The sequence below is a fragment of the Notamacropus eugenii genome, chromosome 1 (assembly GCF_028372415.1).
Source record: "Notamacropus eugenii isolate mMacEug1 chromosome 1, mMacEug1.pri_v2, whole genome shotgun sequence".
Classification (NCBI taxonomy): domain Eukaryota; kingdom Metazoa; phylum Chordata; class Mammalia; order Diprotodontia; family Macropodidae; genus Notamacropus; species Notamacropus eugenii.
Window position 1 is genome coordinate 254,911,927 of NC_092872.1, and position 24,883 is coordinate 254,936,809.

At 43.9% G+C, this 24,883-nt stretch overlaps 1 protein-coding gene across 2 annotated transcripts in view; it reads right to left on the minus strand.

The window, feature by feature from the left end:
• The window catches only part of TBC1D2B (TBC1 domain family member 2B), a 72,745-nt gene that overhangs the window by 10,802 nt on the left and 37,060 nt on the right, over window positions 1–24,883 (minus strand). The window contains exons 4-10 of one of the 2 annotated variants that reach the window (XM_072628588.1): window positions 24,099–24,262; window positions 21,788–21,963; window positions 20,656–21,045; window positions 6,843–6,953; window positions 5,671–5,864; window positions 3,939–4,433; window positions 2,134–2,251 (exon numbers count right to left, since the gene is read on the minus strand). In XM_072628588.1, coding sequence (XP_072484689.1) covers window positions 2,134–2,251; window positions 3,939–4,433; window positions 5,671–5,864; window positions 6,843–6,953; window positions 20,656–21,045; window positions 21,788–21,963; window positions 24,099–24,262 — 1,648 coding nt within the window. Of the gene's footprint in view, window positions 1–2,133; window positions 2,252–3,938; window positions 4,434–5,670; window positions 5,865–6,842; window positions 6,954–20,655; window positions 21,046–21,787; window positions 22,015–24,098; window positions 24,263–24,883 lie in introns of both variants that reach the window. The other variant, XM_072628587.1, reaches the window with a different exon arrangement.

Here is a 24,883-nt window from a genome sequence, read left to right on the forward strand (position 1 = left end):
TTAGCTCAGGTCTTTGGTTTGGCTTTCTCTGCCTTCAGAATTCTCAAACTTTGCATTTATTGTTAAATCATTTCTCAGTTGTGTCCAAATCTCTGTGATAGTGGGGTTTTCTTGGCAAATACTTGGACTGGTTTGCCATTTCCTTCACCAGGTCATTTTACAGATGAGGAACTGAGGCAAACATGGCTAGGGAGCCTCTGAGGCCAAATCTAAATTAGAGTATTCCTGACTCCAGGCCTGGTGCTCTATTCACTGCACCACCCAATCATGCAAACACACCTTTCTAAAAGATCTTTAAAATGTTGGTTTTCATGTTCATGGCACAGGTTGGTGCAAATTTTATCTCTAAATTCACATATCAAAAAAGATTTGTTTTCTTCCCTTGTGCTAATATCTGACTGGAACAAAGAAAAGACAACAGCTTGAGGTTCTTTTCCCTGAAACCCTGAGTCACCTCATGCTTCACCTCATGAAAAAGCCTTTCATCTTTACCCTTGTATTTCTCACAGCATGGTATGAAGACTGGGAACTGACAACAAAATGGATCTGCAGATTCATGAGCAAAGTATCTTCAAGTATCTTCTCTTGAGATGTGAGCACCACAGAATTTAGAGATCTTGGAGGTAATTAATACAAAGCCTTCTCAGGGGGAGGAAACTGAAGCCCACAGAGGTGACATGACTTTCCCAAGATAATAAACAGTAATGAACAGCAGAGGTGGAATTCTTTTTTTAAGATAGATTTTGTTGATATCATTTATAATTTTCCTCTGGGCTCCTTCCCAAACAGTCATCTCTTACAAAAAAGAATAAAAAAAGAGGAAGAAACAAAGTTCCCAGAGAGGCCTGGAAGGACTTATGTGAACTGATGCTGAGTGAAATGAGCAGCACCAGAACGCTGTACACAGTAACAGCCACAGTGTGCGAGGACTGTTTCTGATAGACTTAGCCCTTCACAGCAATGCAAGGACCTAAAACATTCCCAAAGGACTCCTGAGGCAAAAGGCCATCCACATTGAGAGAAAGAACTATGGAATCAGAATGCAGAGTGAAGCAGACTCTTTTCACTTGTGTTATCTTTTGGTTTTTCTGATGGTTTCTCCCATTCATTTTAATTCTTCTATGCAACATGGCTAATGTGAACATATGGGTAATAAGAATGTATGTGGAGAACCCATATAAGATTGCATACTGTCACAGTGGGGGAGGGGGAAGGGAGGGGAAGAAAATTTAAGACTTATGGAAGTGATTGTAGAAAACTGAAAATAAATAAATTAATAAAAAAAAAAGAAAAGAAAACAAAGTTCAGCAACACTAACCTAAACATCAAAAATGTCTGATGTTATATGCAGTATTTCACAGCCAGGACCCCCACCTCTGCAGAGGGGTCTAGTGGGGGAGGTGTCCTCTTTTGACTTTCTTCTCTGGGGCCAAGCTCAGCCATTCCACTTTCAAAATATTCAGCTGTGACTGTTGTGTTGGTCTTTCCATCACCACGGCTATATTCACTACATAGACTGTTTTCCTAGCTCTGCTGACTTTACTTTGCATCAGTTCATATAAGTCTTTCCAGGCATCTCTGTACTCATTGTGCCTGTCATTGATATTCCTAAGCTGTCATTTGTTTAGCTACTCCCACCTCAGTGGAAACTGACCCTGCTCCCAGTTCTTAGCCACCACAAGAAGGGTTGCTATAATACTGTGGGGAGCACAGGGCCTTTCTTTTTGTCATTAATCTCCTTGGAAGATGTGCTTGGATCAAACAGCAGAGATACTTAGGTCACTGCTGTTACATGATTTCAAATTGCTTTCCAGGAGGGTTGTGGCAGAGATAGGAGGCTACCTCTGACTCTGGACCCCAAATCTAACGTTCTTTCCACACTGAGCTGTTTATCTCCCTCCATGCAACTCGCTACAACCACAGGCCTACAGAATGTGAAAAGCCTTCCTGATCTCAGATCTTCCTTCCTCAGTTATCACCCATAATATATTTCTTGTTTAATTTTTCAAGCAATTTCTTCGACATTCTTACCCTAAGTTAAATAACTAAAACCTTAAAAAGAAATTAATGAAATTACAGATTCAACTCAAAAACAAGTGATGAAAATGTAGCATTTGCTGGATCCTGCAATACCTGTGATCCTAGGAGAGTCTTTGTGTAATAATCTCGGGGCATGAAGACTTCCACGATGGTAACAAGACACCAGAAGGCGTCTTCTTGGTCCAAATAGAGGAGAGCAATTGCAGCCAACCTACAAGTAGACCAAAAAAAATCAAAGAGCTGATCCTTGCAGAAGAAGGTGTCTGTTCCATATTGTTCACAGGAGACAGATATGTTCTTCATTACTCTCCCACAGCCAAAGTGATTTAGAGCTGCCCAGTGAAGAAAAGCTAGCAGTACTCCTCCTCAAACCCAGCATTCCTGAAAGTCTGAGAACTGAAAAAAGATTTCCTTTTCCTTTTCCATTTGTGTTCTTTGTTGCCAGGTCAATACAAGTTAGTTCTCCCCTTTGCCTGGCCTGTGTCTCAGGAGCAATCACACGTACCCTGCATTAAAAAACAATTAAAAAACCCCAAGAAATATATCTCTTTATTTCACTAATTAAGCTTGCTGTCCTGTTCAAAGAGTTCAAGTAAATCCACAGACACTTAACAAGAAATCCGCAAATAAATGTGGAAAGCAGTGGCAGTCTGAAGCCCCAAAATGCTCCTGGTTCTAGGTGACTCTGTGAGAGCCTGCCCCCTCATCTGCCAAAGGAGGCTACAATGCCTGTCCTATCTATGACACAGGCTCCTGAGGAGGGAAACATGATGTAAGTCCTTGTGTTTGGAAGAGCTGGCTTCAAAGGATTCAGAGAAATTGGGAGAGATCTGATTTCATGGCCTCGTATTCTACAAGGTTCTGGAAAAATTAATCTAGAAGGGATAAGAAGGTTTTGAGAATGAAATTCTGAAGCTTCAAAAAGAAACAGTTCTGAAGAGGAAAAGAAGGAGGAAGTTGTTTCAGAAGGTGAAGAAGCAGGCCAAGGAAACTCCTTGCCCACCTTCTGTCCTCCAAAGACATGCCCAGAGGATGGAAGCCAAGGCAGCTAAGGGAAGCATTCTGGGAGAAGAGTGGCAGAGGAGTCGTGCCCAGGAAGGAAGAACTCGGGGCATAAACAGTGGTTGTCCTTTGAGTTGGTTTTAGCTCTTTTGGGGGAGGGGGGGCACGGAGGGGAAGTATACAGCATTGTATGACAACAGCTTCAGGTGGGTGTGCAAAGTCATGCCTGAAGAACTGGGATCTTGGGCAGGAGAGAGCCACAGAAGATGACAAGTCAGACTTGGGTATGAGGAGAACGGAGACTAGCCAGGGACACAGGCCTGGGGGAGAGCTGCTGAATACTCAGAGTGGACACAGCACATAAGATTTCTACCCACAACAGTCAGAACCAAATGACTTATTTTGCCAATAGGGGCTTCCACTGTCCGAAAAACTCCATTACCAGGAACTGCTTACCCCTCGACAAGCCAGCTCAAGGATTTGTATTCTACTGTGGAGAAGGTGCCCAAAGTAGCAGCTAAGAATGGAAACTTGTGATAGCAGAGAGGAGCAACCCAGACCAGGGACAGGCCTGACGCACATTTGTTTGGACATCTTTTCCCTGTTGTGTTCTACTGATTACCAAGTGGCTTCACACAAAAATAACATGACTTCCCTGCATACTACATGGAGAGAGGGCTTATTTCTCTCTAGAATACCAGATATTCTATTTCTTCTCCTGCCTAAAAAGTAGGGAGAAAATATTTTGCAATGGGAGAGCACTGGCTATGGATCCCAGGATCTGGGTTCAAATCCCATCCCCTCATCCTCTGCCCCCCAACATTGGCCTAGATGGCTCCTGAGGCCCCTCTGGCTCCCCCTCTAAGGCCCTTGTGAGCTCTGTCCTTGATTCTTACCTGTTTAAACCTTGGCAGTATCCTATATCAGGGTTTCTCCACGAAAAGGCCAACAGGACATTCCGCAATTTCTGAATGCCTTCCGAAGTGGGACAAGAGTAATGTTTGTTATTTGGTAGCGTTCTTAAGAGGTCTAGCTCAATCTGCTTCGAGGCCGGGTTCTGCTTCTCAAGAGCATTCTGGAGCAAGGTCTGAAAGTAGCCAGGCTCAGCACGGTCCTTGAACTTCTTTGTGTGGAGGTCAACGCACCATTTCCATATCTTGGAACGATGCTCGTGGGGAATTCCAGTGCGGATAAGGTTTTTCAGTTCAGGAGAGCAGATCATCTCCCGATTCATGATACTGGCAAAATAATTTTCCCACTTGACCCCAGTGGAAATCTCCTGATTTTCTGTGAGAGCCAGAGTCTTCAGATCCAGCGCCCGTACTTTAGCAACCAACTTCTCTTCTTCATCATCTTCAGGGACTGTACGAAACCCATAAATGTCATACTCACTGAGGAGAGGAAATTCAAACCTGTATTAGGTCTTTGAGCTACACCATCCACAGACACGTGCCTGCCAGTAACTGGAGTGTGGCAAGAGCATGGCCCGGAGCCACTTACTCTGTCTGTGCAGAGCAGATGGATTACTTCCCCAATCAACTCCAAAATGGGGCAAATTTTGCCATTCAATAGTGCATAGAGCTAGAGTGGCTAAAGGTGGTAGAAGATACAGTCTTTGCCCTCAAGGAAGGAGGAAAGGGGGAAGAGAATAAGCATTTGTAGAACATTTACTATGTGCCAGGCACAGACAGCGCTGTGTAATAATAATAATAGCTAATAATTCTAGTATGCCTACTATGTACTAAGCATTGTTCTAAGCACTTTATTATCTTATTTAATCCTCACAACAACCCTGCAAAGTAGGTAGTTATCATCTCCATTTTATAGTTGAGACGTGACTTGCCCAAGGTTGCTATTAAGTATAAGACCACATTTGAACTCAGGTCTCCTGACTGCAGGCCTTGATCTTTATCCACTGTGTCACCAACACCTTGTGATCCAGTAGGAGAGGATCAATCCACACACATTTAATGAGCACCTACTTTGTGTCAGGTACTATGGCTAGAAGGACAAATGTCAAACAGACTCTGTGCCCAGGGATATTCTACGGGAGAAGATATATATGCAAAATAAAATAAATAAGAGGTGGTTTAGAGAGAAGGCATAAGCTCTTTAAAGTTAAATCAAAAGGTAAAAATTCAATAATAATGACCACAAAGACACAAGCATTATCCCAACGTGGTCCATGTTTGGTTTCTTGCTATTACCAATCAGTTCTGCGGCCAAAGAGTGGTCACCCCCAATCCCGGGAGCGACACCCACCTCCATGCCAATCAAATGAGGGATCTGGTCTCAAAGCCCCCCGCCAATTTTTAAGAGTCTATGCTTCTATTCTTTTTTCTTGATTAATGAGGCTTAACAAATCTTTCTAAGAAACAGCAATGAAAATGTTGGTGCGCAAGGTCCCGCTGGAAATTGAGGGTTGCTGAAACTATGGCAGAGTGCACGTGAAGGAAGCTGACATTACTGTCTCTGTTCAACATAAGCCTAGAGTCCCTGTCCCGGGGAAGAGGGGCCTGCAGCCCTCCACCTCCTTTCCTCTTCACCTGTGAAATGGGGGCAAGGGTGGCCAAAGGCTCCAGGTCTGGGGCAACCCTGTCCACGAAGAGGGCCCAATGACACATTTACCTGACCAGATGTGGCTTGACAAAAGCTTGTTCGGGCTGCTCGGGGCCTTCCACCTGCAAAGCATCTTCTAGGAGTCGGGCTATGACATCCCGGGCAGGCCCCTGCTCCTCAGAGCACACGGGATTCTTCATTTCTTGAAGCAAAATCAAGTACTTGCTTTCTATTTGGCACAGCTTAGCTTCCAGGCTAGAATACTGGAGAGAATGTTCTCATGACCACAAATGCAGACCAGAAAACACAGCACTACTCACACATTTAATCTGTCAAGAATCTGATTTCCCTTATGTGAGTACTCCCTTCACTAATGCAGATCACAGCCCATCACCTCAGCCACATCTCTCCTCACCAGCATCTGCACTTACCAGTGGGTCTATACGCCAAAGCCTTCTACCTCCACAGCATGTCTCCACTGACACAGCTGTTAAAGGCTCAGTCACCTCTATACCACAGCAAGGTGTCAGGGGGGATTTCAGCAGAGAAAGACACATGGGGAGATAAGAACCCTAGCACCCTCAGTTTTCTCATCTGTGAAATGCGTACATGATGGCTCCCATTTATCTAGGCTTTGAGGTTTGTGAAGCACTTTGCACCCATTAGTTCATTTTGTGCTAGCCCAAGGATGCAGCACTTCTGCCCCTCCTTTACAGGGCTATGGTGGGGCATTTGTTTTTCCAGCTCTAAAAGGCTACAAAATATGTACTAAGATTGCTGGAGTCTGTATTGCTAGCTTCATTTGACAGATGAGAAATGACAGCACCTGAGCTAGCATGGGAAGGGTCACTGGCTGGCCTCCTTGCCTTTCTACCCACCTGACACCTCCACACTCACACAACGCGCTCATTTGGGGTCTGAGTCACAAGACTAAGAAAAACCTAACAACTTCGAAACAACTTCCACAGTTCTCTTTTAGAACAAGACACATCAAAGTGATATTTTTACCTGTTCCTAACAGTATTACTTAAAATGTATTTTGTAAATGTCACCAGAGTCTCCCTCTTCTCAATCAAGCAAGCTGAGAGTCAAAGAAGGATTAACTGTATAATTCTTCATATTATCCAATAACCATTTCTTCCTCCGTAAGATTTCCGTTTGAACTGGTTTTCCTAAACTCCCAAGCTGGAATGGTTCTCCCCCCACACTTTCCCAGAATACGGCAAAACTTTCAATCTGACCTTAATCATTAAATCCTTCTCTCGTCTTTCTGCATTTCTTCGAAGAGTTGAGAGCTCCAAAATCTCTTTATTTAGAAATTTATTCTGTGTTTTATACCCTTGAAGACTGTCCTGCAGATGGCAAAAAAAAACCCTCCATGAACATAAACATACATTTTGATTTTGCTATTAGCATATCAACAATTAACAAAGCCACTGGGTTAAGACATGTCTTTGTTTTATAACTAGCATTTACATATACCCCTTTAACGTTTGCAAAGTGCTTAAAAATTTTTCTCATTTGGTCCTCACAACAACCTGATGAGGTAGGTGTTGTTATCATCCCCATTTTATGCATGAGGAAACTAAGGCAGAGAGCAGCTGACTTGCTCAGAGTTACTTCTTTACAGAACTGGCTTGGTTTCAGGAGTCAGAATTAAAGCGTTTGTTAGGCTTTCAATTTAAGGATGGATATTCTGAGTAAAACAAATTAGACATTAAGACTGACTTGGTTTTAAAGTGGTAGTTTTCTCTACTGCCTATAAAACAGCTCTCGTGTCTGGGAATTACTTCTTCGAGTCACATAAACGTTGTGCACACCCAAGTCCACTCCAGAGAGCAGGATAACATAGCATCTTAGATGGAGAAAAAACATGGCTGCTTGTGCCATGAAATCCTCCCCAATACAGAAGAGGAGACCATGCACCCCAGAAAGGCTGAGCTACAGAGATCGGCAGCCTCTGCACCCATCAATCCCGACTCCCAACCTGTTACTTCCCAGGAACCCCACGGACTTCTGCAACTTAATTCTCTAAAGTCAAACTCTAAAGGAACCTCAAGCCCCAGAGCAAAGCATGGTCAGGTCAGAAGGAACTTCAGAAAAGAGATGGCCAGTTCTGGAAGAGACTGTGAAGGAAGGTCTGAGCTGGAACAAAATGCTGCCGCCCAGAGAAGGGGGAGACGTTTGCTCAAAGGCCTGGAGCTGGTCAGGGCTAGAACTACAACCAGAACCCAGGCTTCCTGACTCCTCTAGGGTTCTGAAACATAGTACCAACTCTCAAAAGATTTATTCTTGACAACTTAGAAGTCACATTTTTGAGAATCAGATCCTACTTTCATTGCATGTCATATGCTCATCTTAATTAAACACATCCAGGCTCCATTCTAGGCAGTATTACTTATCATTCCAACTATCTGATACTGCTTGTGTATTTTTTTTAAAAAGCATCATATCCAACACAATATAATATTATGGAATGTTGGATTTGGGGGATTTTTAAAAACCTTCCTGTACAATCCCCTCAATTGTTGTGGTGGGGGGTGAACTGAGGTCCAGGGAGGTTTAAGAAACTTGAACTTTCATGTCTGATTCCTAGACCTGGACCACATGTTTTTATAGCTGTCCCATATGTTTTCTCTAGAGACACACAGCTAGAGGTAGGTGCAGACACAAAAGCAGGTAGCTGAACATTCCATAGCACATTCACAAGCTGGTGACGAGCTCGGCTGACCTGAGGCTCAAGTGTGGGTTTGGCAGAGATAGTCAGGAACACTATCAGCTATCAGTATCAGGAAACCAAGTCCCCTGGAACTCTAAGCAGGAAAGATTGAAAGAAGTGAGGAAGAGAAGGATGAAACCAGAGTTTTCATGCAAGACCATAGGCAAACAAGGTTCAGTACATACAAAGAACACATCTAAAAATAAAGAGCTTAAACAGAAAACCAAACCTGGCTGGAAGAACCTGCTAAGTAAGCAAAGGGCTCCACTGAGACAAACCTGGCACAATCAGTGGTGAGCGCTGGGGCTTTGTGCCAACACTGCTGCTGGCATTGGTCAAATCCTTTGTTTCAACAGTTGGCCATTCTCCTAAAACAAGTTTTCTTTGGCACCACCTAGATTTATTAGCTTGTCCCTCCATACCACAAATAACCTGCTGATTGTCTTTCTTTGCCAAGTGACCTTTCGTGATTCAACTGCCCCTTCAACTCAGTTATGAAAGAAAAAGCCTCTTAACCTTCCACTCAGAGAGGTCAATCAGGCTCTGAGAAAGGGGTGGGGGGGACAGAGGAGTGGAAAATACAAAGAGCACAAGATTTAAGAGCCGAAGATCTGGATTCAAGTCCCAGCTCTCCCACGTCTGGTCATTTGACCTTTCACAAGCCTCTGCTTCCTCACCCATAGAAAGGAGAGGTAGCTTGCACTACCTACCCTAGAGGGCTATCTTCAGGAAAGAACAACACTGGGGACACAGAAGTGTGAGGGATTATATGTAGTATTACCCTCACTGCTCCACAGATTGAGAAACAAGGTCAGAGAGGCAGACACCCACTCAAGTTAGAGCAGAGTCTAAAGTCCTTCCTCCAGCCACAATGCCTCGAGGCCATTGGGCTCATGTTCTCTAGTCAAGTCTGTCAAAAACTTCACATGAAATGAATCAATGAGGTAGCATGGGAGACCTGTTTTTGCTGGTCCAAGTAAAGTACTCAAGGCCAGGCTGTCAGGGCTCCTGGGAACAGGGAGGCCACAAGTGGTTAGAAAAGACAGTGAGTGCTCCTTCCCCCTCCCCTGGGGGAAATGTTCTGGCAAATTTGGAAGAAATGGAGACAGGGACAAGGAGTCACACCGCTTGTAAATGTTTTGGGGGAGAATTTGAACCCAGGTCTTTCAGACCTGTGTCAACCATTTGGACCTCAAGATTTCCAGAAACACTAAGCTAAAACAAGAATAGGGAGGAAAGTGGCAGGTAAAGTGAAGGAAGCTTCTCTCAGAGTCAATCAAAGTCACTGGGTTCTCTCTCAAGGGAGAAGTAAAGGCCTAGTTTATAGGACAGTCACCACCGGAATGAAGGGAAGAGGTGACAAGGAGTGGCTTTACCCACATGAAGATGGGGGCCTCTGAGAGAGGTGGGGTAGACTTTTATCCAACTCTGGCCACCGCTACCATAGTAAACTACAGAAATAAAAGAGAGGAACAAATAACCTAGTGCCTTGGTAAACATAAGAAAAACCTTCCAATAAAAAACGTCACTCCAGATTTATTGGGTTTCCTCCCTCTCAGTAAGTACTAAAGGTATCTCCCAATAATATCTGCGTGCCATATCTGCAGTAAATCTCCCACTGAGCCGCAGGGCTGGTTTCCTGTTCCTGCTCCCAGGAGGCCCACAGGGAATGCCTCCCGCCACAGGGACTTCTCTGCTGCCCAGCCCAGAGAAGGCAGCTCTGGGTAGGCCTACGTATAGGCTTAAGGCCTACAGAAACCATGGAGGATTCTGTCCACATCGGGCCTCCCTGACCCTCTAGTGCTTCCCAGTGTCCTGGCCCTTCCTCTCCCAGTAAGTGCAGGGACTATGCCTTTGACCATGACTGCTCTTTCACCTGACATGACTAACTAGGGTTTTCTGAACCTAGAACCACAGATGACCCTATAGACACTGAACTGATTGTGGTTCCTGAGCTCAGAAATGGGATGCACCTTTCCCCTTCCCCTGGCTCTGGGTGTTCTTTTCCCAGACTCACTTCAATCTTCCCCTATTTGGGGAAAACTAGGGGGTATTAACAAGGGTAAAGACTTTATAAAAAACAAAATAACTAACATATTTGTGTTTATAATACTAAAAAAAAATCTACCTAGTCCCCAAACTAGGTGGCCCTAAACTCCCTAAGTCATCTTAGATTCAAGTTCCTTTGGTCCAAGCCTTGCAAACCTAAGCTCCGGCCCACCTCCACCAAGAGTCTGAATTCCCTTTAAGACCTAATGAGAACGGGCACCTAAGTGGTACAGTAGACACAGCACTGGCCCTGGAGTCAGGACAATCTGAGTTCAAATATGACCTCAGATACTTGACACTAGCTGTGTGACACTTAACCCTCACAAAAAACAAACAAAAAACATCAACACAGACCTCATGGGAGAAAGGCAGCTTCTCCCCAAAATAGACCCAAGCTGGTCTTGAGGATCCACCCAAGTTGCGTGAAGCAGGATAGAACCATTCTTCCAATCAATGTTCATTGTCACTTCATGACAAAGTCTACAAGGCATGGTGCCATGTTTGGAATAGTGCTCCATCCATGGACATCTAACTAACAAAGTCCATCTGCAGTAACTCTGTTGTTATCACAGGACCAGGACAAACAAATTTGTCACTAGGAACTTTCCTTGCCTCCCATCTCTCTCCACTCTGGGCCATTCCCCACTCAGGGGCAAGCTGATTTTCCTAAGCACAGATCTGGCCATCTTACTCTCTGTACTCAATCCACTCTATCAGTTCCCTATTACCTCTAGGATAACCTGCTCCCTTCCCTTCCAGGCTCCTCACTCCTTACACATTCCCAGTTATTCTTCAGTCCAGTGATAGTGGCCTCTTTGCTTTTTCTTGATCAAGACACTGCATCTCCCACTTCTGGGCATTTGCCCTGGCTACTGCCCATGCCTGGAATGCTCTCCGTCCTATCTCTGCCTCCTGGCTTCCCTGGCTTCTTTCAAGCCCCTGCTAAAATCCTACCTTCACAGGAAACCTTTTTGGATCCCTCTTAACTGTAGTGCCTTCCCTCAGTTGAGGATCTAATTTCTCCTACATGGGACTTATTTGCAGAGCTGTTTTCATGCTGTCTCCCTCATTAGACTCCGGGCTTCCTGAGGGCAGGAACTGTCTTTACTTTTGTTTCCTCCCTCCCCTGCCCCAACATGAAGAATAGTGCCTGGCACCACAGTAGGCCATTAATAATGTTTGTTGACTACTCAAGTATTCTCGATTTTCTAAAATGAGAGTCAGAGGAGAAAAGGGGCAAGTGAAGGACTTGAGCTGAAAAAAAGGGAGAAAGAATTATGAATACAAAAATCACAGAATTTCAGAGCTGGAAAAGACTTCAGCACCATGTAGTCCAACTTCTACCACAAAAGGGGATGAGAGGAGAAGGGAGGGGAAGAAGCAGCATCTCTATGGGGCCTACTATGTGCCAGGTGCTGTGCAAAGCACTTTACAAATATGATCTTATTTGTCCTGGGAGGGAGGTGAGCAAACTAAGGCAAACAGAAGGTCCTTGCACAGAGTCACACAGCTAGTAAGGGTCTGAAGCCAGATTTGATGCCAGGCCTCCCTGACTCCAGGCCTGCACCCCATTGAGGGGCAGCTAGTGGTACAGTGGATAGCACAGTGGGGCCTGGAATCAGGAAGATTTGAGTTCAAACCCAGCTCCAGACATTTACTAGCTATGTGACCTCTGTTGTCATCTGTAAAATGGGGATAACAACAGCACTGAGTGCCGAGCCAGGCATCCAGTAGGAGCTATATAAATGTTAGCTATCATTATTCTCATCCAATGCATCTTCTACTACACACCCAACAAGGGGGCGATCCAGTGAAGGGGCCCCTGTTCTGCTCTGGAACAGCTCTAATCATGAGGACATTTTGCTGATATACGGCCTCAATCTTCCCTCTGTGGGTTTTCTCCTTCCTTGCTCCCTAGCTCTGCCTTGGAGTTCACACAGAACAAATCTGGAGATAAGTGATGTTGCTGTGAAGCTCAGAGACTGAGTCTGGGGAGGAGAAATCTGGAAGGACAATGTGCTGAAGAAGAGTGCACATGGACGAGGCCAGAAGGTGGAAGTGTGGGCAAGACTGGGCTGAAGGAGAAGTACAAAGAGGAGAAAAGGGGGAAGGAAAAAGCATGAAGGAGAAGGCACAGTTTAAGATAAACTGAGGCACAAAGATTAAGGATGGAAGAAGTAGTAGCTGTCAAGGAACAAAGGAGTGTGAACAGTGTCACGAGCATGGGTCTTGGACTGGGAGGTGCGTTAGGGGACATTTTGTCAACTGCCTTCATTTTACAGTTGAGGAAACTGAGGCCCAGAGACATTAAGTGACTATCCAAGGTCACACAGGTTATAAGCAGCAGAGCTGTGCATTGGTCTCAGGTATTTCCAAGTACAGCGCCTTTACCACACACGGCCTGCCAAAGTGGTGAAAGTTACATCTCTGGAACTGAACGAACCCACAGGTATTTTCCTAAGTCTTTTGAAGGGAAGTATTCACTTCCCTTCTGCCACATTTGCCCTGAGCTATAAACTCCTTGGAAGGCATTAAACATTAAGAAGAATGTCTGCTGCATTTTTATTAGAAACAAATGTCTGTTCTAGAAACTCGTGACTGGTGAGGAAAGTAAGTGTGATGAAGGTGACTGTGGCAATTCCAGCCCAAGCAGTCTCCTAGACACTGGCAGAGGTGGGTTGCAGACAAAGGAGGTGGGCATTTCAGACACAGCGAATGCTTCTGTTTGTTTGGGACTATGATCACTTATTACAAGGGAAAGCTCTAAGACAGGATGAAGGGAGGCCACAGGAAAACGACAGAGATGTTTTTAAAAAGCATCAATAAAATATTTAAAAAGAAAAAATGTGACAAACTTGGTTTTCTTGAGGAATGCAGAAATTTCCTTGTCAAGCTCTATTTCTACTAAAAGACCTATAGCAAATCATTTTGGTCTGAATTTGTGATAAGTATAGAGAACTCTTAGTAAGCAAACTCCCTCTACCAGTTCAGGTCAGAAACAGTTCTGTAACTTACTCTTTCCTTACTAAGGAAGGAGTCGTAGTTGCTTAGGATACTGAGAAACGGAGAGATGTGCCTTGCAGTCATTCAGCCAATGGATCAGAGGCTGAGTGTGAGCCAGTCCTTCCTGAGTAGATGACCTCTATCAATCACACCAGATCAACTCTCTTAAAATTCAAGAGAATCCTATGGTCCAGAAATTCTTCTCCTTGGGCCATGTTTAATGATCCCTGGGTTGTGAAGAGCACACATCAAGCTTTTCTTAGGTATTTATAAGACAGCAACAAAAGAATATAGATTAACTTCAAAGCAGTAGGCTGAAGGCTCTCTCCTACTTTGGCCTTAAAGCAGACAGAAAATCCTGGTGATTTCACTCTGATTTGGAGCCTGTAATATCTAAATATAGAGTTTCCATGAATTATAAGCATGTGCCCTCAGTGAATCAGGATCATCTAATAGCATATTATAACGAGTGATATTTAACCTAGCTTCTTTCCTATGCCAGCTGAATTTCCTATGTAAACTGGAGCCATTTCCTTGTGACTTCTGATCCACTCATTTTTTTTTTCCAAATTAGCAGAGTGTAGCACAAGCCATTCTAGATGAATTTAATCAAATTTCATAGACTAAATGGTAACTGAACTACTGTCAAGACTAAATGATAACTAAACTATTGTCAATTTGTTGAGATTACCACACTGTAAAAAAAAAAAAAAATTATTCAGAAAGTATATGTGCCTAGATCAGAAGTGGGGAACTGGCAGCCTTGTGGCCACATGTGGCCCTTTAGGTCCTTGGGCAAGTCCAAGTTTTACAGAACAAATCCTTTTATTAAGTGGTTTTGTTCCATGAAATTTGATTTAGTCAAAGGGCCACACATCTAGGCCCTAGATACTTTACAAAGCAATAATTTACAGCCCAGCTCAATGACATCATCAAGGATCCCCTTTAGATGTGGAAAAGGACAGTGGAATGAAAATTTCACAGTTCACACCAAGCAAAAAACTCAGGGACTTTAATACTTCTGAGACTCGTAATAACTCAAGGACTTAGAATTCCACTTTATATCAGGCTTTTTCTATGTATAGTCAAGTTGTAGAAGATATGATTGGACTCAGCAACATGACTAAACTGTGCTAACATATAGTCTCGGTCTTGCTCCCAGGTGCCATCCAGAAAATCCACTGACATGCCCACAGTGCACAGTCCCAGTGGTTGCTGGAGTGGGGCTAGAAGTTTGATCAGAGACAGCCTCCGAGACCAGGCAGCTCACAACCTCTGAGAGACTAAGCACACAAGTAAGTCAAGGACAAAGTCAACAAGCAGACAGGGAATGTGTGTGTGGTCTGTAGAAGGACAGAAGAGAGGATCTGAGATGCTCAGTGTGTCGGGATCACTTTCTGGGGAACCTCCACTCCTCTACCACCACCACCATACCCATCAGGAATGTGCCCTTCCTCTCCCATGTGACCATCTTCAGAGGTACTGAGCCGTCCACACTCAGCCTCCTCATACTGTCCCTGCAGCATTTTCCTTTACGTGGGCTGTTCCCACACTTAGAAGGTCTTGCCTCCCTCTGCTACGAGTCTGATGCTTTGATGGAGCTTTGATTTCATCAATGTGGAACTCCCTGCACTTGTACAGATTGCTCCCCTCGCCCCCTCTGCCCCTGCCTCCTTGCCCACATCCTCTTATCAGCTCTGCACGGGACACTGAGCTGATGGCTGTAGCTTTTCTCAATGTCCTCTGGAGTCAGAGACTGACCACAGGGTACACAGGCTCTCCCTATGGAGCAGCACATGTTTTCCTGGTCTTACATCTCCTGGCTACAGGCATCATCTGCTGCCTTTGCTCCTCCTCACACGCTCCTGAAGAAGCTGGAGAAACACACAAAACTGGGTTGACTGGGCCCTCTACAAACTTACTCAGAACAATTTCAGCAGGGCCCTCGGCAAGGCAGAGTAACCCTTTACACTTGCCTTTCTCGTCACAGGGGCTCGCTCAAACCTCGTCTTCCCTCCTCAAGCCTCCCACCCTCTTGGCCAAGAGCGGAGGTCATCTTCTGAGCACTCCCTCTCCAAATCTTGTCCTCGGTTCACAGAGCCCAGCCCATCTGCCCTGGAGATGCGGCCCTTCTCCTTGGCCTCTGACACATAAGAGTGACCCCTATCCATCCTCTTCCCTTCTATCCTCCCCACTCTCACTAATCCTCAATCTGCTGGCTAACTGCTCCCCTCTACCTACCGACCCGCCCATCTCTCGCACATCCTCCACAATCTCCCTCCTCCCTTTCGTGGGTATACCCTTTGAGAAGGCCACCTGGCCAGCGCCTGTCTCCACTTTCTTTCCTTTGTTCTCTTCTTCCAACCTGATGGATCAGCTGACACTTGTCTCCAATGTACCGATATCACTTCGCTGCTGAGCATAATGGCCTTTTCTCACCTCTCACCCTTCTTTCCTCTCCAGGACATTTGGAACTCTCACTCTCTCCTCCCGCCATGGGACTTCTCTGGGTTTTTAGGACACGCCTCTCCTCCTCCTCCCCCTCCCTACTGGACTTCTCCTCCTTGGGCTCCTTTATGGAATGAACGTCCAGGACCTCCCTGCCAAGCCTAGGTGCCCCGTGGGGACCCCTGAGCCCTCTTCTCCCTCTACAATTTCACCTGATAGTCTTATCAGCTCCCAGAATCCAAAGGTCATCTCTCTGCTGATTATTATCAGATCAATTTATCCAGTCCTAACCTCTTTGCCCCTCATAAGCTGGTCCTTTCCTACCTTTCTGATCTCAGTATATCTCATTCCACTTCATTACTTACACTCCATTACACTGGTTTCCTTACTATTTCTAGAACAACTCCATCTCCCGACTGGGCATTCGCCTTAGCTGCCCCATGCCTGGCATGCTCTCTCTCCCTGGTTCCACTTTCTGGCTTCCAGTCCCAGCTAAAATTCTACCTTGTACACAAAGCCTTTCCCAATTTCCTTCAATGCTAGTGTCTTCCCTGAGATTTTTCATATTTTGTCTGAATACAGTTTTTTACAGGTTGTCTCCCCCTTAGACTGTGAGCTCTTTGGGGGCAGGGACTCTTTATGCCCCCCTGTACTGTACAATGCCTTGTACAGAGTAAGTATTCAATAAATGCTTGTTAGTTTGACTTAATTATATTTTATACAATTTCTAGGGTGTGGTTATTTGTTGGTGATAGGCTACAGTCCACTTGCACTCAACATGTGTCTGCTTTTCCACTGCCCTTTTGGTGACCCACAACCTTCATTCCCAGGAAGCCATAGTGTTCTATGATTCACAGCCATACAGTAGCACCTGAAGAATAATAGTGCTAAAAATGAGCTTCTGCTTCAAGGAAAAGCTCCCTCACTAAGTCTGTAGAATCCCTATTTTCTAAAGCCTAATTCCAATGCTGTCTACTCCAAGAAACCTCTGCTAGCCTACCTGCCTGCTGGGAAGGCCTTTCCCTGGCATCCCTCAAGCGTCAGGTCATATCTCACCCTCTGTCCCATTTCCATTGTGTTAGCCAGTTTGGACATAACTGCTTGGTTATATTGTCTCCCCCATTAGCATATGTGCTGCCTGAGGGCAGGCTGATTTGGTCTTGGGTTTGGGGTCTTTTTTTGGTATCCTCAACATATTTAGTGCATTGCCTGGAACACAGTGATTTTTACTAAACAACTGACCTTCCTCCTTGCCTTTCACATAGCATCTTAAAACTCTCTAATGGATTTGTCATGAAATATTGTATATGAATTAGAGTGATATGGGGTAAAGTTTCTGGTGGGGTGATAATTTTCAAGCCTCAGGGCCTGCCCCAGGCCCAGGACAGGGCAAACTATTATTATATAAGCACCCAAAGAATCTTGTAGAATTAGACAAAATTCTTGTAGAATTAGAAAGCCAGTATGCTATAAGACAAAACCCAGTGAGGGTGAACATAACATCCTAGGATCTAGTTTGAAAAAAACAATGACAGGTAAATTATGGTTAGAGGTTTTGTTTGCATGATAAAAAGAACTCTAGGTTTTAATGGCCTGTGAACTCAATGTGTTAGCAGTGAGTCATGACAGTCAAGAATTAGTTGAAGGGCATTATACCCATTCCTGATCAGACATCTGGAACAATTTGCTCTGCCTAAAGGATTATATTTTAGGGAAAATACTGACTATCTTATGGCTACATTGATGTGGATTGCTGTGATAGCCAAAAGTAGAGATTATTTGTATTACAAAAGGACATGGAAGGTGGTTATTGATTTATACAGATCTTTCCTCACTCCCAAACAATGCATTTACAAATATTAGGCTTCTTTCTTTTCTGTTTGTGTGTGTTTCTTAAAAAATCTACTTTTCCCCCTAGAGCAAAGACTTTGTTGTTGTTTAAGGCCCATGTAGAAGTCAGGAAAACCTCAGTGCAATTCCTCTCCTCTGACACATCAACTGTGTGACAACAGACAAATCCCTCAAGCTTTCAGGCAACCAGTGAATACAAAAGCACTGTAGAAAGAAGTTTTCATACTAAGAATTTCCCAAATGGATAAATGATTTGCCTGGCCCATAAAGTGCCTTACATTTACTTCACAGAATCCCAAGGTACCTCCAAGGCCATTCAAACCTGCCTGTACCTGAAAAAAGCATCCCTTGTCCCCCTCCTGACAAGTTCAGGGGTGAGGAACCTGTGGCCTCAAGGCTACATGTGACCCTCTAGGTTTTCAAGTGTAGCCCTTTGACTTAATCCAAACTTCACAGAACAGATCCCCTTAATAAAAGGAGTTGTGTAAAACTTGGACCCAGTCAAAAGGACACACTCAAGGACCTAGAAGGCCATATATGGACTCAAGACTGCAGTTTTCCCCCCTGGATTAGATGGTCTCTGCCCCAAGATCTCCAGTAAGGAGGAGCCTACTACATATGGAGGCAGCCCATTCACTCTATCTCTAGAGAGCACTAATTATACTTGTCCTTTTATCTATTGTTTCCAGGTCTGTCCTCTGAGATCATGCAGAGCATTCTCTCTTCCTCACAGCTCTCTTCCAACTCCAGGCTAACCATTCCCATTCCTCTGCATAATATCCATAAGGCACGTACTAGAGGCCTTTCACCATCTTGGCTACTTTTCCCTGGATGCCCTCCAGCTTAATGTATAAAAATAGGGTGTGCACTCCTGAACATGGCACCCCAAAAGTGGTCTGACCAGGAAAGAACACATCAGAACTATTAGCACTTCCTTATTCCTGGAAACTACATATCTTTTAATGTAATCAAAGGTTGCTTTCTTGTCTTCCATATCAAATTCCTTCAGCTTGCAGTCCACTAAAGCTCACGGATCTTTTTCAGACAAACTGTCCTCTAGACACTTCTCACCAACTGTGTGCTGTAAAAGCTGATTTCTGAATCCAAGTGTAAGACTCTATTTACTGCTGTTAAATTTCATCTCTTTCTATTCAGCTCAATGTTCTAGCCTGGTGAGATGTTTCTGAACCTTGACTCTTTCACTCAGCATCACAAACATCTGCAAATCTGACAAGCACAGCATCTATGATTTTATCCAAGCTATTGATAAAAAATGGTAAATAGCACAGGTCATTGGGGAAATACGTTAGAGACCTACAGTGCTATGACCTTAAACCATTAAAAATGACTCTTTGGACCTGGTTGTTCAATCTGTACTGAATCAGACTATTACATCATCTAGCCCATATTTTCCCATCTCTTCAACAGGCAGAGATTTTATGCTTGCTTATATGTCTGTAAACGTCATCTACAGTTTTCCCCTGATTTGCTAGTGGAAAAAAATAGACAAATATAGAACAAATATAGACAAATATAGAGCTCTTAGAGCTCATATGGATCCACTGGAGTTTAATGAACAGAAGACAGATTGACATGGTGGCCTATGCTTTAGGAACATCAAATGGAGAGCTGAACGGAGGACAGACTGCAGTGCGGAGAGACTGGAGACAGGAGGAGCAACCAGAGGAAGAGTCCAGGTATGAGAGGATGAGAGCCTAAATCAGGGGGGTGGCAGCACCAAAGGCAAATTTGAGAGATACTATGAAAGTAAAATGGTGAAAGAAAGTGGAGAGTCAAGGATGACAATTAGGTTTCAAGTCTGGGTAACTGAAGGCCACTGGTACCTTGACAGTAGCAGAGAAGATGGAAAAAGGGGAGTGTTTGGAGGACAACTTTGTTTTGCACATGTTGAGTATAAGAAGTTCACAGGCTCTATGGCCTGAAATGTCCAAAAGGCAAGTGAAGACATTTATTGGAAGGTTAAAAAGAGGTTAATTTCATTTGTCTCTGAATTCCTATGAGAAAGTTGTGAATACCTCAAAGTGATGAGGATCCCTTCTCGTGGAGAATACATTCCTGGTTCTGCTACTTCTTGGTCAACTTGGACCAGTGAGAGGAACCTGTACGCACAACCCTGTCTTCTTTCCATATCATTTATGGAGGAAGTGTGGGGCATTCTTCCTCCGAGAACCATAGCTTAGCTCTTTGGGGCTAAGAATATTTTTTGACTTGCCCAGATGAGGAATTATGACACACTATGCAAAACTGAGAACATGTAAGAAATAAAAAAAAAATCACTGTCGTGGATCATGCTGGGTAGTGTTTTTTGTCAAAATGTGGCAAAACTATAAAACTACATGGCTACCCCGTGTGACTTATAAATAGCTTCTGATAGTGTTTATGAAAACACTTAAGGCTATGGCAAAATTACCAAGGCTGTGGCATTATGTCCCTTCCTGAATGAGGACACCATTTCCTATCTCTCGTCTCCATGCCCTGCCCCAACTGTTTGCCCATTGATTGGAATGCACTCCCTGCTCACCTTAGCCTCCCAGAATGCCTTGCTTCCTTTAAGTCTCTGATCAAGTGCTACCTTCCACATGGGGCCTTTCCTGACCTAAATGTGAGCTCCTCAAAGGCTCTCATCATTGCATTAAGCCCCTATCTAGTTCTCCGAATGTAAATTCTCTGGGGTTTATCCAGCACAGTGTCTGGAACACAGCAGTGACCTAACAAAAGATTGCTGATTGGCTGATGACCTCAAAGTGATTACTCTGAGAACCTTCATTTGGATATGAAGAACATCTTCAAAGTTTGCTAATGACAATCTTATTACTTTATAATCACATGGAATCAGTAATTTCTCAAGATCATCATCAATACAGTAACCAACTTTTCCCAATCACTCCCAAACAATGGGGATTTTTGGTTCCTCTTCCTGTAATAAACAAGAAAAAAAAAAGACTATCGTTTTGCTCACTTACTTTTAGTCTGTCGAGCTCCTGGAGGTCTTTGTTAACAGAAGAGGATGTGGATGTGCCAAGTGCTTGGGAAGACACATTCCCTTCACATTCACTGAGCTGTCTGGAGAGTTTAATGATCACCTCATCTTTGGCTTGGATGGTCTCCACTAACATGCCCAGCTGTTCATTGAGCTCCCCAACTTTGCACTTTAAATTTTTCACTTCCTGTTGGAGACTGTCTTTTTCCAAACTGAACTTTTCCAGTTGACTGCTAAGGCCTAAGATCTGATCATCTTTTTGCTGTAGAAGCTCAAGTTTCTCTTTTGGGACTCCATCACAAAGATGGCTGCTAGTGAAGTACTTATCATATTGAGATGACCTGACAGTCTGTTGCAAAAGTCGTACAAGTTCCTGGGGAGAAGAGAGGGGGCAAGGGGAATAACAGAGATATGCTGAATTATTAAAACCTAAAATAAATAAAAACAAAAATAACAGCAACTCTCCACAAGACAATTACCAGATATTGAGAAAACGTTACTTATAACATTAAAATCCAGAATTTCTCCTTGATGGACTTAAAAACAAAGGTATTTATTTTTTAAGGAAAGGAATTAGGAAACAAGAAAGCATAATACATGCAAAACTAAATAAATTATAGTTCTGTGGGAATATTTATGAGAGCATTAAATTCATCTTAGAATTGGAAACATTTTTAGCACTTGAATTATTCAAGTACATATAAGATTTATAAAATATATCTTTTCTCTGATTGGCTCAGAAATTAACCTTGTTATCTGGCTTGCCTCAGTTAGTCATAACTAAGTTATCATTAATTCTGCTGACCAACAAAAACTGGAAGTTAGCAATTCTTTGAGTGAGGAAGATTTCTGAAACCTATTGAGAGCAATGATGAAGTTTTGTGAATGCAGACCTAGGTGAGGGTAGAAGACATTCCCCTTAAAAAGTGGTTCAACCTCAACAAAAATTCCAGGTATGTTGAGCTGACATTAGTGAGAGTATTTTACTGCAACACTGGCTAGGGCGCTGGAAATTTCAAAAGCAAATCATCCTCTGGAATTGAAAAAGTGTGAAATATTTAGATGAACTATGAAAGCTCTTGCCCCTTCTGGGCCCCTGCCCACCACACCATCACCTTTTGACTGGAGAGTTCCTTCTTCAGTCTTTCTACTTCTTCTTGTTGGTTCTGAAGCCTGAGATGCACTTCTGAAGTTGATTTATTGCCATTGCCTGACGTCCACTCAACAGGAGCATCACCACTGCTATGGCGGTTCTTGTATGACCCAATCATGTCTCTCAAAGGTCGCTTTCCTTTATAGGGAATACGGCCAAAATCAAAGAGGAATGCTGAGCCAGTTATGCCTATGCAAAAACAAAACCATTTGTCTAGTACAGAACATGAGGCCCACCTCTGAAGCCTCAGAACTGCCCTCCAGACCTGCATGGGGGGCTTCCTGTCAGCATGTGAAAACCCCAATAGGCCGCCACCTCACTGGCAGGTTCTTCCTCAGCTTCCAGATAGCCCTGGCCTCACTGATGAGGGCAATGCTTCCATGAGTAAATGCTATGTGCTGCCCATCCCCATGTCTCAGCTGGCAGTTTTCACTCACTGCTTTGACCAAAACAATTCATCACCTACTAGTTCATTCTGCAAGATAAAATCAACTTGGAAACTTCTGGGCACTCCTGGCCCTGGGGCCCCTACCTCCCTCTAGCTGCCATGAGTGGGACATGGCAGCTCCTCTCAGAGTCTCCACTATACAAGGATGGTGCCCAGGGAGTTCTCATTTCCCACTCAGCTGCTTTCCTGGACTTAATCATCTCTAGAAACTCCTCATTCCACAAAATGAAATCAACTCAGAAACCTGCATCTCCTCAGATTCCCTCATGGCTGCAGGACTTCACTGTGGCCTGCACCAGTGACCTGCCCTCTACCTACACTTTTCAGATTCTTTTTATGTGTTGTCTCCTGTAGCTGACTGTGAGCTCCTTGAGGGCAGACATTGTCTTATGCCCTTCTCTGCATCCATGGCACTTAGCTCAGTGCCTGGTACATATGAGATGCTCCATCAGTGTTTACAGACTCTTGACTCTGGATTCTCTCTGAGCCAGGGACCTCTCTGAACTTAGTTCTCAGTCCTTATCCTACACACCCACTTGGCAGGACCTGCCAAAGCTTGTGCTTGGATGGCATGGGCTTCCAGAGCCTAGGAGCAGTGTCCTGCCATGTCTGAGACTATCGATGTCAATCTGCATCAGAGCACTGGGGCTTTGTTCAGTGAGGAGCAGCAGGTGTTAATGTTTCTGACTCTTAAGTGGAACAATAGAACGCCCACTAGAGGAGGCTGAAGTCCTGGGTTCTAATCCTGTTTAAGTTAAGCCCCTATTGGCCTTCCAATTCCAGAGCCTGTGAATTTTCTGCTTCAATGAAGACCTGGGACAAGCCCAAAGGCGTTTTCTACCTTTACCACTCCAACAAATTCACTCTAGAAACTCTGTCAAAGTACAGCAGGTCTCTATGAGCTAAAGGTGAATGTTGTCACATCTAGGAGCACAAAATGGTATAATTGTTAACAGGCTACAGCATGGGTGAGGCCTCCCATTTCTATGGGCCTTCACAGAGGCAGGTGGCACAGTCTCAGGTATTCTGATTCTACAGAAGATCAAGGAGGGGCAGAGAGGGTGAGCACTGGAGAGGGGCAGAGCTGGGACCAGAATCCATTGTCCTTTAGGCTGCCACATATAGGTGCTCCCAAGAAAACTTTGGAACCCAAATGAGGGTGCTAAAAGGGCCTCTGGGGTTCCAGAGCTCTCTCTAAAGCAGGCTCCATTTAAAAAACAATGCACAAAGAGCAAAACAAAGCTATTTCTCGATCGAAACTATGCAGTCATCTCATTTTTCTTTCTAATGGTGCTGACAGTTTCTGTGCTCTATTTCTCTGTTTTTTAACTTTTCACCTGCTTGTGTCATCTTCATTCACTCAACAAACATTTAAAGTATCTGCTAGATGCCCTTGCCTGGTAGTGGCTGGGGACCCAGAGATAAAAATAAAACATAGGGCCTACCCTCAAGGAGCTGACACTCTGTGGGGCAAAAGAGAAACTATCTAAACACATATGAGTGAACACAAAATATACAAAATAGATTTTGAGGGGCACAGCTACAGAACGTGGGAGCAAGCGGACCAGGTTGGAGATAGCTGAGAAAGAACCTATGAGGCAGAAGGAGGGACAGCCTTTACCAAGGCAGAAATAAAGGAGGCAGGAGGCTGTGTAAGCCCACAAATCTGCTGGAGGGTAGGGTGGGTCCTGCCCAGAGTCTGGCAGAGACAGCTAAAGCACACTGTGAAGGAGAGTGACAAGGGAGCCATTGGTGCTTGTGATGGACCTCTGTCACTGTCTTGCACATAGCACATGTGTGAAAAACACCAGAGCTGCATATTTACCTCGATTTCCCTCAGAGGTTTGCTTCTTCACTTGTTCATGAACCACGGGTTCTTCTAAATCCTTCGGATTGGGGTCTATAAGTTCCCACTCTTCATTGGTATAAAACACACTCTTCCGGCTCTCATTATTTCCTCTCCCAGGTCGAAATGAAGACATTGAATTTCTGTGAAAATGAGAGGAAACTGCTATTTAAAAACTTTTACCATGTAAAAGAAAGCTTAATCACATTTGTAACCACATTTCCAATTTTGAGAAGTTGATGCCACTGCAAGAAAAAGAGAAAGAGAATCTCAAAATAGATGCAGAAAAAGCTTTTCACAAACTACAACACCCATTCCTATTGAAAACACTGGAGAGCATAGGAATAAATGGAACTTTCCATAAAATAATAAGCAGTATCTACCTAAAACCATCAGCAAGCATGATATGCAATGGGAATAAGCTAGTTGCATTTCCAGTAAGATCAGGATGTCCATTATTACCACTGCTGTTCAATATGGCATTAGAAATATTAGCTTTAGCAATAAGAAAAAGAAATTGAAGAAATTAGAATAGGCAAAGAAGATATTACTCTTTGCAGATGATATGATGATATACTCAGAGAATCCCAGAGAATCAAGTAAAAAACTACTTGAAATAATAAACAACCTTGGCAAAGTTGCAGGTTACAAAATAAACTCAGATAAATCATCTGTATTTCTATATATTACTAACAAAGCCCAACAGCAAGAGACAGAAAGAGAAATCCCATTTAAAGCAATGGTAGACATTATAAAATATATGG